Here is a 16,652-nt window from a genome sequence, read left to right as displayed (position 1 = left end):
TCCTTTGACGTCACATGGAATGAATTCTTTAAATGAAATGCTAAAAGAACGCACTCGGTGCACCAATGTCTATGAACACTCGAGAAATGGCTCGTGTTGATAAAGGTGAATTTCTAGATCTAGTTTAGACTAAAATAGACTAGATTAAGATGTAGAATTTCAATTTCTAAACTTAAAGTGAAAAAAAAAAGTGTAGATTTTCATTTCCAAACGTTTTGATCAATATTGTAATGTTTTAATATACTAAAACTAATCTACTATTTTTTTTTATTAAATTTAAATTTACGGCAAATGAATCTTTGAAACATTATTACTTTTGACCATCTGATGGCTTCCTGGTCGTGCCGTTTGCGCGCTGGACTGTCGTTCAGATTTATGGACGGCCCAGGGTTCAAACCCTGCCCGCTCCCATCCCCCGTCGTCCTGCGGGAGGTTTGGACTAGGAAGTAATTATCTTCAACTCTGAAGGAACATCCGAAACGTGTAAAACATTTTACATCAAAATTAAATCACCTCTTGAATATTATTTGCGAATATGCAGATCCGACAGGGATCCGACTTCGACGGGGGCCGCCTCTGAGTTTGTGTAACACAAACTCTCTTTGTAATCTTGTTTTAAATAAACTTTCTTTACGTATCTGCATTAAGTTTATTAATATTAATGAATGATACTGGCTTTATGGAAACCTAGTTCTAAATGCACTGAGAATCTCTGATCAGTCTTATCAGTCTCACGTTCTCCCAAATAATAATAAAACAAAACAAACCGCAATTCCCTTGTTACCGAAATTTGAAACCCAGCAATCTAACACAAGAAAACAAGCTCGACAACCCTAGGCTATGGTTATCATCGTATTATCAGCCTTTAGAAAGTCTAAGAAAGATAAACATTAAAATGGTACCGTTGTTCTCAAACTGTATATACGTGTGACACTATTGACCATTGTGAGAGCAATTTGAAGCGCACATTACAGCACCAGATAATCATACTTAGAGCTCATACATGTGGTTTGACTCTCCTTGACCCATGCTTTACAGAGATGGTTTCGAGTGTTGTTAACCAGCAGATTTGATCAAAAGACTAAAAACAAGCATAATATTGAAAAAAAATATAGCAGAAAGGGAGCTAAACACTGTAATTTTCAGATAAATTGCAGCAGCTGTTCCTTCCCTTAGATAAGCTAAGTATTGTAAAAGTATTCTTTCTTTTATTGCTTATTATTTCATATAAAGCTGTAATAATTCCAGGATTCTATCCAGAGGGATTTACACAACCAAGTTCTACATATGACGATGCGCAAAATGCTCAGTCACGTCGATATATTTTTAAACTCTTTACTGAATACAAAGAAACATTTGAGTCGACTACGGGAATTCCCGATGAAAACTTGTTCAATTAAAGTAAATTCAATTTGAAGATTTGAAGATGTATCTGACATTTTTTAGACAGACCAGAATTATCTGTACTTAGCCAATTAGCTAGAAATGCTTTTCCCAAAGATATACTTAAACTATCAATTTTTTTCTGAAAAAAAATATTTTTTTTAGCCATTTGTTAAATCCGTGTTCACTTGTAAAGATATAGCAAGGTGATAGGCGGAAATGTAAACAAGTTATACAAATATGTTTAAATTTTAAGCTTTATATATTAAGTTATTTAAGTCAACAATCTAGCTGTCAAGAGACACAAGCTGAGCTGGTTCGGTCATATTATGAGAAACAACTCACAGTTAAAAGTCATCCTACAAGGTACAGGGGAGGGAGCACGAAGTAAGAGTCGTCCAAAAGAAAAACTGGCTGGTCAATGCAAAACAACGGACCGGCCTCTCTCTTGAAATCCTGCTTTGAACAGCTACTGATCATGCGAACTATCACAACACCACTATGACGAAAGTCAGGGGTCAGGTGATGCTGATAACCATTTTACTTCATTTAAGAAAGGGCAATTATTCTATTACATTCTCCAAGTGTTCCATTTTTTAAAGATTTGGGAAACACTGGTCAAGCAATAAACAATTTTTTCAGTTGTCAAGTGAACCCCACCCCCTTCTAGCGATTGATGGTGATAACAGTTGTATAGCCACAGCATGTCTACACACTACAAGGAAAATGAGATTCTTAAAAATTCATCCGGGAAAACTATCTTTTGTTTCGCTGTGGTTTAATTTTTTTAATATTGCGAACAAAAAAAATGCAAAGTGACTTGTAACTAATAAGTCATATTTCTTATAGTCTTAACCATATTAAAACATAACAGTGCTGGAATTACAAAAGAAAGGTTTTTACTAATTAAACTTATGTGTGTGTGCGTGTGAATTCCATTTCTTGGAGATTTTTATACACGAGGCGAATCCATTAATTAGAAACTTTTTAGTCTATCCTGTGTGCGAAGTATTTTAATGATTCATTGTTGTGCACTTTTTGACCACCACATAATTGTAACACAAAGAGGTTTTAGTGGCTGTGTGATAAGCAGTTAGCTTCAAAATGATAACCATGAGCATACTGGTCGTAGTGAAGACTGGGATCTTTAACTGTAGGATCTTTAGGGGTCCTCTGAGTCCCACCAGCTCTAATGGGCACCTGAAACTAGTAAAGTAAAGGTGGGCCACAGAAAAAAGATGGCCTTTACATCATATGTCCCATAGACCGCAAGGTCTGAAACTACAACACCTGCCGTTTGGTTTAATAGGCTTCTGCTACATGTTATCTTATCTTATATAATACAGACGTTACTTCAAAAAAGAAGATGATTACGTCCTACGCGTCATGCATTTAGTCATGCATATTAACCAATGACTTAAATTCAGCCAAGTCACTGGTTTTCCTGGCTAGCTCAGGCAACCCGTTCCATGCTCTAATAGCACTAGGGAAGAAGGAGTGTTTGTACAAATTTGTCCTAGCATATGGGACGAGGAATGTGCCTTTATCTTTGTGTCTTTCAGAGTATTTTATTAAATTTTGTTTTTGTATTTGAAGATTATGGTTCAGTGTTTTATGTATGATTGCTACTTACTTTTGAGCCTTCTGTCCTGAAGGCTTTCTAAATTTAGTGATTTTACTAAAGGTGTTACTCTAGTCAAATGTGAATATTCGTTTGTTATGAATCTCACAGCTCTATTTTGTGTCTGTTTTGGAATATGTTTCTGATCAATTATTAGATACATTTACTTATTTTGTTTTTTCGCATTTTACAACAGGCATGATTAAATGTAGATACTTTCTTTAAATATTTTAGATATAAATATGTGTTACAGAAATTAATGCATATAACTAAAAAAAAAAAGTATATCTAGACATAATGCACTATATTCAGCCTTGTTTCTTACCAATGATAAAGTATATTAAGACATAATGCACATATTCAGCAATGTTTGTTTTCAATGACAAAGTATATCTAGACATAATGCACTATATTCAGCTTTGTTTCTTACCAATGATAAAGGATATCTAGACATAATGCACATATTCAGCAGTGTTACTTACCAATAATAAAGTATATTTAGACATACTGCACATATTCAGCAGTGTTTGTTTTCAATGACAAAGTATATCTAGACATAATGCACTATATTCAGCCATTGTTTCTTACCAATGATAAAGTATATTTAGACATAATGCACATATTCAGCAGTGTTACTTACCAATGATAAAGGATATCTAGACATAATGCCCTACATTCAGCAGTGTTTGTTACCTATGACAAAGTATATCTAGACATAATGCACATGGTCAGCAGTGCTTGTAAGTACCAAAATGATCGTCTTACTGTTCATAATGTCGGCTGTTCATGCCGAACTGGCCAGTGCCCATTTACACAAACTAACAACGGCATCCATAGCGTTCTCTCAAAAACTTTACAAGAGAGTTGCTGCCACGGAGCCAAATATTGTCTACTCGCCTTACAGGTACTTTTGATAAGATAATTTATAGATAACTAGTGATGCATTATAAGTGTTGTGGGCAGTATGGATACGTGAAGTGCATGATTTAAAGTTGTAAGATCTTTATTTTAGGGATTCCCAAATGAAGGTGTTTATTGATCCAGTGAGAATAATTAGATGATTGCACAAAACACAATAAGTCGACTGCCTCAGACGCACAGTTCTATTAATTCTTAACTTTCACTCATGGGTACAAATCGTTAGGTCTCTATTTTTCACACCACTGTGTTTCGACTCTGCTCTGAATGGTGCGCACCGTTCGCGTGGTTAGTAGTAGTGCTCGGAGCTACTACAGTATTGTATTAGTTTATTAAAATTATTATTAAACTATGTCATCAAAAATGCTGCACCGCTTAGATAAAATTATTTAAAAAGCATCGAAAATCACACGCACAACATTACCATATTAAAATGAACTTTATGAACAAAAATGTCTCAGAAAAATCTTGGAAGACAACAGCCACCCGCTCCATCATTACTACGTCAAGTGGGCGACTTCTATCTATCAAGACCAGAACCAAGCGGTACAAAAACTGGTTCGTTCCTCACTCAGTCAGACTATATCAACGCCACTAGTTGATCAAGAAACATGAATAGGACCAAGATGCCTGTGTGTAGTCGCTGAATGAACAGTTTATGTAGTGACTGCTCTATTTATGTGAATGTTTCTGTTGCGTTGTCTTTATATGAGAAAAGAGTCCTTGTAATCACAACCAATTTCTATAAGCAACAATAAAGTGGGAGGCGTGGTCTGGAGGCTAAGTATGTTTTAACTTGGCTCGAAGGGGGCTCGAGGTTCGACATCCGACTCGGGCAGAGTTGTGTTTACTGAGCGTCTAAAGGCAGCACGGAAAACCTACTCGTATATACCCCCTCCCCCCCCCCCCACCACTGGTCCACAAATGAGTTGGACCAAAGCGCTCTGAGCATGCCATAAGCATGAAAGTAGCGCTATATAAAAGCGATAATTATTATTAAGCAGTCTTATTATTAGTCTTACTCTCAGTATGCCTTAATTAAGGTAAAACTATTCATGTCAAATAATGTTGTGCCTACTGATCAGCATCCATTCAGCGTTGACAATGATGCTACTCGGAGCAAGGGGAGATACTGCCGCTGAGTTGAGAAAGACGCTCCGAGTTACTTCCTTTGGCAGATCGCTGCACCCGACTTATAGCGAGCTAATTAGCGAGGTAAGATTTACTAGTATTTCAGTCCATTTGTACAACACTTATATCTAATCACTCTATCTGCCTGTCTTTCTGTATGGTAAAAAGTTTGTTCACGTTATTTCTCTAAGACCCATTCTCGGATCAAGTTGAAACTTTGGGTCAATTATTTATTGGCATAGACAAGACATTAATAAAAAAAAAAAACTTGCCAATTAGTTAATTAATTATTTTGTTTCATATCTAATAAGAGAAGTGATTAATACATTATTAAGATATATAGTTGTAAGTGCGGAGTTTTTTTCCCTTAGATGAACTTTATTTGTTAAATTAATTGTCATACGTTTTGTATAAAAAATAATGATTTATTTAAAAAGTAAAATAAAGCTCCCTTTTTAGACCTTGCGATCTATAGGCAGATGATGTCATGGTCATCTTTTTCTTTGGCCAACGGTTAACAAGCAGGGTGTCATGTGGCCAGCACAACGACCGCCTTTACTTTCCGCTAAGAGTTGGTCTAAGAGCACCCTAAAAATACTGAAATTAAAAATCCCAGTTATTCACCGAGATTTGAACCCAGGACTCCAGGTTATGAACCCAAGAGTTAACCACTCAGCCACCGCGCCCCCAATTTTTCATTATGACGTCCTTGACTTATTTTATATTATATTTTATATTATATTTTATATTAAAATCTTTTCTTACAAAAATGTTTTTTTACTTTTTGTTTAATATACACCCTACAACACTTTTTCTTAGCATTAATAATGTTTCTCTTATTCTCTCGTGTTACAGATAAACTCAGTTACAGAGGTGGAGCTGAAGACGGCAGACGCCATCTTCGTAAACCCTTACTTCCTTGTCGCTCCACACTTTATTCAGGACACCTACTTCTACTATAAGGCCCTGACCGTCAACATCGAGCTACAGGCTACTGGAGGACCCGAGAAACAAGTCAACGACTTCATAGCAGGAAAAACTAGAAATATTATTCAGGATGTCCTTTCACCTGGTAAATGTCAACACTGTTTATAAAAGATATCTGGGTATTTTATTTGTTTATTTTATCTATGTTCAGGACTTAAGTTGGGTCGGAAAGGATGACCACCCTAGGTATGGTCTGTAGCCGATTTTCAGGCTCAGGTCGGGCCGAACTGTTATGTCAAATATATTCTGTGGTTAGGATTTAGTGGATTGGTATTTAAAAAGAAACTAACTCGATTGTTCTGGGAAGTATCTATATCTGGAATGTCAAACCTGTAGTCTTTAAGAGTCACACTTGTCACATTTAGTTGGTGTTGGAGTCACGCTTGTCACATTTAGTTGGTATTGGAGTCACACTTGTCACATTTAGTTGGTATTGGAGTCACACTTGTCACATTTAGTTGGTATTGGAGTCACACTTGTCACATTTAGTTGGTATTGGAGTCACACGTGTCACATTTAGTTGGTATTGGAGTCACACGTGTCACATTTAGTTGGTATTGGAGTCACACTTGTCACATTTAGTTGGTATTGGAGTCACACTTGTCACATTTAGTTAGTATTGGAGTCACACTTGTCACATTTAGTTGGTATTGGAGTCACACTTGTCACATTTAGTTGGTATTGAAGTCACACTGGTCACATTTAGTTGGTATTGGAGTCAAACGTGTCACATTTAGTTGGTATTGGAGTCACACTTGTCACATTTAGTTGGTATTGAAGTCACACTGGTCACATTTAGTTGGTATTGGAGTCACACGTGTCACATTTAGTTGGTATTGGAGTCACACTTGTCACATTTAGTTGGTATTGGAGTCACATTGGTCACATTTAGTTGGTATTGGAGTCACACTTGTCACATTTAGTTGGTATTGGAGTCACACTGGTCACATTTAGTTGGTATTGGAGTCACACGTGTCACATTTAGTTGGTATTGGAGTCACACTGGTCACATTTAGTTGGTATTGGAGTCACACTGGTCACATTTAGTTGGTATTGGAGTCACACTTGTCACATTTAGTTGGTATTGGAGTCACACTTGTCACATTTAGTTGGTATTGGAGTCACACTTGTCACATTTAGTTGGTATTGGAGTCACACTGGTCACATTTAGTTGGTATTGGAGTCAAACGTGTCACATTTAGTTGGTATTGGAGTCACACTTGTCACATTTAGTTGGTATTGAAGTCACACTGGTCACATTTAGTTGGTATTGGAGTCACACGTGTCACATTTAGTTGGTATTGGAGTCACACTTGTCACATTTAGTTGGTATTGGAGTCACACTTGTCACATTTAGTTGGTATTGGAGTCACACTTGTCACATTTAGTTGGTATTGAAGTCACACTGGTCACATTTAGTTGGTATTGGAGTCACACGTGTCACATTTAGTTGGTATTGGAGTCACACTTGTCACATTTAGTTGGTATTGAAGTCACACTGGTCACATTTAGTTGGTATTGGAGTCACACGTGTCACATTTAGTTGGTATTGGAGTCACACTTGTCACATTTAGTTGGTATTGGAGTCACACGTGTCACATTTAGTTGGTATTGAATTCACACTTGTAATATTTAGTTAGTACTGAAGTCACAAGTCACATTTACTTGGTGTTGGAGTCACACTTATTCATGATGACTGCAAAAGTCACATTTATGATGTCCTACAGCCACATTTTTTTTTCTAATATTGTTTTTTTTCCAGTATTATAGTCATAACCCTTAATGTTTCTTATACTCTATATACAAGTAATTTAAAAATCAAATAAGTGCTTGCCGTATTTGTTCATTCAACAGCCAGGATCTCATGAACTGGTTGTGATTGATCTCAAGTATATCCTCCTTGGTCGTGTGAGTAGAATAGAGATGAATGCCTGGGCATTAGCTATGGTCCAAACGGTGCAGCCCATACCGGTGGTTCCCCTTCTCCATGCGGATTTTGTATCGAAAAGAACAGCAAGCGCCGATACAGTTTGTGGTCAGCTGCGACGCAGGTTCTGCCAGGGTATAGCTTTGTGGCGCAAACTGCATAAGGGTCGCAAACTGATTTTTCCTAAGGATTGACTCACGAAGCCTTTCCCATGTTAGGGTATAGCAGCAAGTCTGCAGAGGATTGAATTCAGAGTTTTCCTTCTCCTTGAGGGTAGACACCGACACTCATAGCAAAAAGTTGTTACTGGTAGTTCACTGCTACTTGTTTCTTTTGATAGCACAGGGCTTTTATTTCTTGGTTAATTCAAAAGCACGCTTCTTTATTACTTGTAATAACAATTACAAATAACAATAGGTAATTATTGACAAATGTAAGTGTCCAAAGTGAGAAATTGTAAGTCACTTAATTTTACAGTCATTTTGCTAGCGCTTAACTAATCAGAACCTATGACTTTTAATCTGCATTGCTTACCAAAAAGGTAGCCCAAAGGGGCGCCGTTTAGTTTATGTTTCTTTTAACATTTCCACAAAGCTCATATAAACTCACTTCGTTTGTCTGTCTGTCTGTCTGTTTATGTGGTACAAATTTTGTAATTTCTTGGATCAAATTGAAGTTTCACACAATTATCCAACGTCGATGACAACAAACGAATCAATAAAATAAACCAATTAGTTTATAAATAAGTGTTAAGTAATTTTGTTTTAATATAGAACAAGGGAGATAATTTTTTCCCGACTCAGTATCTGAAATAAATTTAAGTTTATGAATTAACGTTCTTGATTGTAAAAATGTTGCTAGGCCAACTGTTTGATTTATGTCTTTCAGTTGTTTCTTCAGAAATTAAAAAAACAAACAATGAAGATCATTAAGTCGTAGACCTGACCTCCTGCAGAGTGGCGGAGGATTGGGCAGGGTTCAAACTATAAACTATCGTGTTGACAGTCCGAAGCGCATATCACAGGGCAACTTTATACACAACACATGGTCATTCTAAATTCAAAAACAAAGATATACCGCTGCAAGGAAGATGAAGGACTGTATAGAAAATACAATAAGCATGCGTAGATGTGACCCTGCCGGACCAAGTGAAACAAGGGACGTTTGGACGTCTGTAATCATTTCAATAGCACACGTCATAGGGGTACCACTGATCTTCTCGTCACTGCTATACAAGAAAGCAATGACAAAAACAAGGTCTGCAGATCGAAAACAAACTTATTTACACTTTAGACACCCTCCAGTCTCACATGATCAACAACCAACACAATTTTAATGAAAATGAGATGGTCACTAATACTACACCCCCTTTTCCCATTCATCTTAGCCTGACATCACCGCCCCCTTCCGATTTCCCGCGATTTTACACCAGCGTAGCTCATTTCTTTTCTGCCTCGATAGAGAACATCATCGGACAGATAAGTTTTAACTTAAGACTATTTTGTGTTAATTGTTAATTTTTTTTTATGTTTTGTTTTGTAGCTGATGAAGGCATTTTTATTACTGCTAGTCTCGGATTTGGTTTTAAAAAATTTTAACGCATTGGAATTTAACATTGACAAACATAAAACAGGTCAAAGATATTAACATATTAAAATAAATAGGCAAGGTAAATAAATATTACAAATATTACAAATTACCGAAATGCAATTTTTTTTAATTTTTTTTTTTATTTCAATTTTTAAAAAGTAAATAACAATTCTAAATGTTATACTGGCAGGCAGCATTGATTCCAATACGGCGATGATCTTGATTAATACCATCTATTTCAATGGGACCTGGGAGCAAACGTTTAATGAAGGCAGAACAGAATTGGACGATTTTAACAAACTGGACGGAACATTGAGAAAAGTGAGTAGCCAAACAATTTGTGTGACTGCATGTCTTGACTTAGTTGACTTAGTTGATTTTCTTGACTTAGTTGACTTACTTGACTTATTTGACTTACTTGACTTGCTTGACTTACTTGACTTAGTTGACTTACTTGACTTATTTGACTTACTTGACTTGCTTGACTTACTTGACTTAGTTGACTTACTTGACTTAGTTGACTTACTTGACTTACTAGACTTAGTTGACTTGCTTGACTTAGTTGACTTACTTGACTTAGTTGACTTACTTGACTTAGCTGACTTACTTGACTTGCTTGACTTAGTTGACTTAGTTGACTTGCTTGACTTAGTTGACTAACTTGACTTGCTTGACTTAGTTGACTTGCTTGACTTAGTTGACTTACTTGACTTAGTTGACTTACTTGACTTAGTTGACTTACTTGACTTAGTTGACTTACTTGACTTGCTTGACTTAGTTGACTTAGTTGACTTGCTTGACTTACATGACTTACTTGACTTAATGGTTTTGACTTCAAGCTTAGCATACCACCCCAGCAGCACTTTGCATTCGGACTCTGTTCCGGGCCTTTTTTTTTTCCTCATTAGGGTCCATATCCATCCTTCCAACATTATTTCCGGGTCGACGGAGCTTCTCCATGTTTACTTTGGTCTCCCGACCTTCACATTCGTTTCTCATGGGTAACCATGGAGACGTGGCTAACCATTTCAAACATATATGAAAGTTGGTTTTGTAGATGGGAAGACAAGGCAGACCAAACAAACAAAAAAAAAAGTCAAATTCATTATTTAGTGAAAACAATTCTATATTCTTAATGTCTGTATATTTATACGAAAAGATACCCGTGCAGCTCTACGGTTAAAATCCCATGATATGTTTTAGACTTTTAGAGTATGCACAACACTTCACCAATCAGCTGTGGCCCTTTCGTCTGCTTACATTATAACGCCACTGCCACACACATACACACCATAGACGCTAAGCCCCACCACCCCCGCCGTCCTGCTGGAGAACTGAGCTAGTTTGTAATAATCTTTCATTTCGAAGGAACTTCCGGAACATGTAAAAACAGACATAAACTTTTAACAAAAATAGATCAAAAACACATCATCAATAAATCAAGCTCTTTAAGATAAAGCAATTCATATTGAAAAGAAACTTTATATATAATCTTGAACACAGCTTTAACTACAAGGATCATCAAACCACTCTATGTAGAACAAACTCACGGTGACACCAAATATTTTTTTCGATCTCTTCGCCTGGTTTATAAGTAGCATTTCTAAAATGTTAAGCGTGTATAACGCACGGGATTTGTAAGGGCTCTCCAGCTAGTGCTTCTGAAAGTTGTTTGTGGCCAGGTGATCTACAGCTAGTGCTTCTGAAAGCTGTTTGTGGCCAGGTGATCTACAGCTAGTGCTTCTGAAAGCTGTTTGTGGCCAGGTGATCTCCAGCTAGTGCTACTGAAATTTGTTTGTGGCCAGGTGATCTACAGCTAGTGCTACTGAAAGCTGTTTGTGGCCAGGTGATCTACAGCTAGTGCTTCTGAAAGCTGTTTGTGGCCAGGTGATCTCCAGCTAGTGCTACTGAAAGCTGTTTGTGGCCAGGTGATCTACAGCTAGTGCTACTGAAAGCTGTTTGTGGCCAGGTGATCTCCAGCTAGTGCTTCTGAAAGCTGTTTGTGGCCAATCGTTCTCGTCCCTGCCAGTTAAGACATATCGCATCGTGGCGTCTCTTTAAAACAGCGGTTCTCAACCTTTTAAGCTCGGCGACCCCTTTTTACAATCTCCCACTCTGCCGCGACCCCCCCCCCCTCTTTAGACTTTATTTTTGATGGTCTTAGGCGACCCCTGGCAAATCGTCAATCGACCCCCAACGGGGTCGCGACCCACAGGTTGAGAACCTCTGCTTTAAAAGATTTACCTTTTATTTCGAAGAAATATGTTTGTCCATATTTAGGTAGAGATGATGAAGACAGACAGGTTGGTCAACATAAAAAGAGATAAAGTCAATAAGATGGATGTCGCTCAGCTCCCTTACAGAGGAATTTAGCTTGTATTTTGTTCTGCCCCACGCGCAAGATGGCATCACTGAACTAGGTCAGTTCTTAGAGAAAGTGTATAGTTGAAAAGTTGCTTCGATAAAAAAGAATATTTTTTTTATAAGAAATCACATATCGTCAAGTGTAAATTTGTTTAGAGCATATGCAGTATTTACTGTTATTAATTGCATTAGAGAGAGAGAGAGAAATTAAAGAAAGAGAGAAAGAAAGAGAGAAAGAAAGAGAGAGAGAGAGAAAGAAAGAAAGAAAGAGAGAAAGAAAGAGAGAAGAAGAGAGAGATAAAAGAAAGAGAGAGAGAAAGAAAGAAAGAGAGAAAGAAACAAAGAGAGAGAGAAAAAATAGAGAGAAAGAAAGAAAGAAAGAGAGAAAGAAACAAAGAGAGAGAGAAAAAATAGAGAGAAAGAAAGATAGAAAGAAAGAGAGAGAGAGAGAAAGAAAGAAAGAAAGAGAGAAAGAAAGAGAGAAGAAGAGAGAGATAAAAAGAAAGAGAGAGAGAAAGAAAGAAAGAGAAAGAAACAAAGAGAGAGAGAAAAAATAGAGAGAAAGAAAGAAAGAAAGAGAGAAAGAAACAAAGAGAGAGAGAAAAAATAGAGAGAAAGAAAGAAAGAAAGAGAGAAAGAAAGAAAGAAAGAGAGAAAGATAGAAAGAAAGAAAGAAAGAGAGAAATAAAGAAAGAAAGAAAGAGAGAAAGAAAGAAAGAAAGAAAGAAAGAAAGAGAGAAAGAAAGAAAGAGACAAAGAAACAAACAAAGAAAGAAAGTAAGAAAGAAAGAAAAAGAGAGAGAGAAAGAAAGAGATAGAGAAAGAGAGAGAAAGAAAGAGATAGAGAAAGAGAGAGAAAGAAAGAGATAGAGAAAGAGAGAGAAAGAAAGAAAGAAAGAGAAAGAAAGAGACAAGAAGAGAAAGATATATAAAAAGAAATAGAGAGATATAAAAAGAGAGAGAGAAAGAAAGAGAGAGAGAGAGAGAAAGAAAAAGAGAGAGAGAAAGACAGAAAGAGAAAGAAAGAGAGACAGAGAGAGACAGAGAGAGGCAAGGAAAGTAAAAGAAAAAGATAGAAAGTGTAAGTCAGAAAAAGTGAAACAAAATTATTTTTCTTTAAATCTAAAAGATATAACTCTTTCTAGAACGCCGTCTAGCCAGACCAAAGCAAGTCAAGCAACTCTTCACTGGACTAAACAAAACCTATATCCTACTGGCCATCCCTCGCTTCAAGACAGAGACCACACTATCTCTAACAGCCCCACTTCAAGACATGGGTATTCTCAAAGCCTTTGATCGAAATGGAGCCAACTTCAGTGGAATGACATCATGTAATTGAAATAGAAAACTGAACAATGTTAACTTAATATAATCTTTAGATATAATCATTGGGCTATGAGACGTATACACACTGATTCGCCTAAACCAGTTCGTTTCGGGCAGGGAGTGGGGGGGGGGGGGGGTCTTTAGTCTTGGCTGGCTACTTAACTAAGAGAAAAATAAATTATTCTGAATCCAAACCTCGGCTGTCAAACAGTTATACCAAAACATGGGAGACGCTTATGCACTGGTGTCACAGTGCTACACCCTGGTAGAACTAGCGACACTGCTGATACCAAACTCTACCAGCCAATAGAATAAAATGTATTTATATATATATATATATATATATATATATATATATATATATATATATATATATAACACTTTTCCTTCACTATCCCTTAGTCTGTTAAGCCGTTGGGGCGCCACACAAGATCCGCTGACTGTTTTCTCCATTCCTCTGTGTCTTTTGGCTTGAATAGAATTATAACATACAAATTTAAATAAGAAAATAAAACAGATAAAATAAAAAGAGATTTCTTTTTGTACAAGGAATTTTTTCTTTCCTAGCACCATAATAGCAAAGAACGGGTTGCCTGGATCAGCCAGCAAAAAAAAATAGTATGCTCGACTAGATTATCAAATAGATAAGCGTAGGACTTAATTCTTTTTTTGAAAGGGAAAGTTTATAGTTGTAAAGATAAGATACTATTTTAATTCGACATTTCTGGTTGTTTTAAAGCTCCAGTCTACCTCAACCAAGTACTCCACAAGGCTGTGATTGAGGTCAAAGAAAAAGAAACCGTGGCAGCTGCTGCGACCGTTCAAATCAAACTTCTGGTCTCTGCTGTCCCTGTAGAAAGATTCATCGCTGACCACCCCTTCCTGTACTTCCTGAGAGACAATCAAACTGGACAGATTCTCTTCCAAGGGAAATTCTCTGGATAGAACCTAATAATTTATTACAAAAACAAGAAAAACTAAATTTTTACAGATTTAAACCCCCAAAAATTCAAAATACTTTTTGTTTCAAACAGACAGTTACGGACGAATGCCTGTATGTCTGTGTAAAATATATTTACAGACGTATGCTAGTTGGAACATATGCGCGAATGACCGGAAGTGCGATGAGACAAAGAAAGAGAGAGACCAGCGTGTGATAAGTGCCATGAAGTATAATAAAGTTTCTGTGTTTTGATTGAGTTGTTACATGCTTGATGTAATTACAGCTGAACCCAGGGATATCTAGACTTGGAGACCAATTGTGATAGTCTCTTGAGAGCTAGTGAAATATATATAGTAGAAAGCTTTGATATATATTTGGGGGCTCGTTCTGCTCGTTAGTTAGTCTAACCCAGGGACACCTAGACTTGGAGAGATACTAAGGTATCTAGAGAGCTATTGAACTAAACATATAATAGAAGCTGTAACATAAACCATATCTCCTTTAACACAAGTAAGTTATTATACTTATACAAAGCTTATATCAACTCACTCTGTCTGTCTGGTACAAAGTGTGAGCACGTTATTTCTCCCTTACCCATTCTTGGATCAAGTTTAAACAAGGAAAATTAATCCTTCAGTATTCGGAGATATGGATAACTATGGGGTTAAATCAACGATGGTATCGTTCATTAGGAGAGAAAGAGTTAAGGATGAGGTTCACATGACTACGGAAGTGACAAGTTAGTTGCAACCATAGACATAAATAAATATAGACTGGAAAAAGGAAGTAACTTCATGTAACTTGAAAACATGTACATCTATTGTATTCGGATTTCCGAATTATGAAAAGTTGCATGATCTTCATTCTTAGAGATTAAACAAATCTACACTGCCTCCTTATATACAATATATATAGGTGTGTATCAAAGTTAAAAAAGCACTTTTATACTGCTCATAAATGCTGTATAATAAAGTACACAAAATTGCAAGTCACAAATTTTCGTTTCATAAAACTCTTTAATTGGCCAGTCTATATTTATTTATGTCTATGGTTGCAACCTGTATATTTTTGCGCATCTAGTGGTTTGTTGAAAAAGGATTTGTTTGTTTTTTTTAAATGTTTACTTGTTCAAGAAATGAGCTTTGCAAGATTTGAAACTGGTTATACTTGCAATGGCAAGAGAAGCATTGCTGTGGTTTGTGTCAGCAGATGTGGCCGCACCTCCTGTGCAGTAACAACACTTGGTAACAGAGAAGTACTCAACAGCTTGTGTCTACACGACAAGCGATTATTTGGGCAGACTTAATAAGACGTCACTTAATCTTATTATCGAGGACGCGATACGCCGAGAGCATTGTCACATTTGTGGTATCTATTAAGAATAATAACACACAAATGTAAACATAATATCACAATTATAACAATAATTATTTCGCACAATTAAAGCGTTTATCCATTGTTTGATTTATATATAACTTATACGGTAGCATTTCAAGCATTTTATTTCTGTTAGTGTGAGTATTTTCATCTCGTTACCAAGCTTGTGGTGCGGGTTATTTGTATGTGTTTTATTTCCATTGCAGAACTAGCCTTTTTTAACTACTATTATGTAGTGTTGTTTGCTGCTTACATGAGTTTATTTTTTGCTGGTTTGTTGGTTGATATACTGCATGACAGATATGCTTTTGATGTTGTTTTTGTTGTTTTTTTCTCAGTAAACACAAAATTGAATATAATCTTTAAAGAATATATTATAAAATTGTATGACCCAAACACAACTGTGTTTATAAAATATAAAGAGCACAGGACGATCTATTCCTATGCGTGAATTTCCATTAGTATAGTGTTCCATTAGGCATGGAGGCGCGATGGTAAAGCGATTAGATTCCGAACCGGGGTCCAGGGTTCGGAACCTGGTGAAAACAGGTATTTTTTTTTCGGGGTGAGTCCACGCAGTCTACCTGGCATTAGTTTGGAAAAGTATTGGCGGATGGTCGTTTTTCTGGCCACGTGACATCCTAGTCAACACTGGGCCATAGAAATAGATGACCTTAACATCATCTGCCATATAGATCGCAAGATCTCGAATGAAAAACTTTTACTCTTTTTGTTACGTAATAGATATTTTATCAACATTATATTGAAATACAACTAAAATAAAACTGCTATGGAGTGTAATAATAGAGTTAAATAAAACTGAAATTACATTAACATAAAAAATTTAAGAAAAATTTAAACTGAAAAACATCTGAAATAAAAATGAAACAAAGCGGAAATTAAACAAAATTTTCTCCAAAAATGTCTATGAAATTGAACTAAACTCATACTGAAAATAAGCTTAAATTTAACTAAATTAAAATATTAAATTAAACTTTTAACTAAATTTTGTGTAAAGTTATGATGAAATTAAACGGAAAGAAAAGCTATTGTTCGTTTGCTATACATATATATTTATGCTACAG

At 36.3% G+C, this 16,652-nt stretch overlaps 1 protein-coding gene across 2 annotated transcripts; it reads left to right on the top strand.

The window, feature by feature from the left end:
• Positions 1 to 2,058: 2,058 nt before the first annotated feature.
• LOC106070018 (leukocyte elastase inhibitor B-like) lies at positions 2,059 to 15,635 on the top strand. 2 transcript variants are annotated; one of them, XM_056005460.1, is made up of 8 exons: positions 2,061 to 2,278; positions 3,526 to 3,908; positions 5,008 to 5,137; positions 5,909 to 6,125; positions 9,748 to 9,878; positions 11,838 to 11,977; positions 13,067 to 13,252; positions 13,987 to 15,635. In XM_056005460.1, the coding sequence occupies exons 2-6, from the start codon at positions 3,757 to 3,759 to the stop codon at positions 11,928 to 11,930; spliced, it is 723 nt and encodes a 240-aa protein (XP_055861435.1). In that variant the 5' UTR covers positions 2,061 to 2,278; positions 3,526 to 3,756; the 3' UTR covers positions 11,931 to 11,977; positions 13,067 to 13,252; positions 13,987 to 15,635. The 2 variants fall into 2 exon arrangements, with proteins under 2 accessions (XP_055861436.1, XP_055861435.1); XM_056005461.1 differs by lacking the exon at positions 11,838 to 11,977 and having other exon boundaries at positions 2,059 to 2,278.
• Positions 15,636 to 16,652: the final 1,017 nt, after the last annotated feature.

This window comes from Biomphalaria glabrata, chromosome 12, assembly GCF_947242115.1.
Source record: "Biomphalaria glabrata chromosome 12, xgBioGlab47.1, whole genome shotgun sequence".
NCBI classification, from domain to species: Eukaryota; Metazoa; Mollusca; class Gastropoda; family Planorbidae; genus Biomphalaria; species Biomphalaria glabrata.
This window is presented reverse-complemented; position numbering and strand designations above follow the sequence as displayed.

Coding starts and splice junctions, on each gene's coding strand:
- LOC106070018 (XM_056005460.1), top strand. CDS start 3,757: ATGATCGTCTTACTGTTCATAATGTCGGCTGTTCATGCCGAACTGGCC. Junction 3,909..5,007: donor ATTGTCTACTCGCCTTACAG/GTACTTTTGATA, acceptor CCTACTGATCAG/CATCCATTCAGCGTTGACAA. Junction 5,138..5,908: donor ATAGCGAGCTAATTAGCGAG/GTAAGATTTACT, acceptor CTCGTGTTACAG/ATAAACTCAGTTACAGAGGT.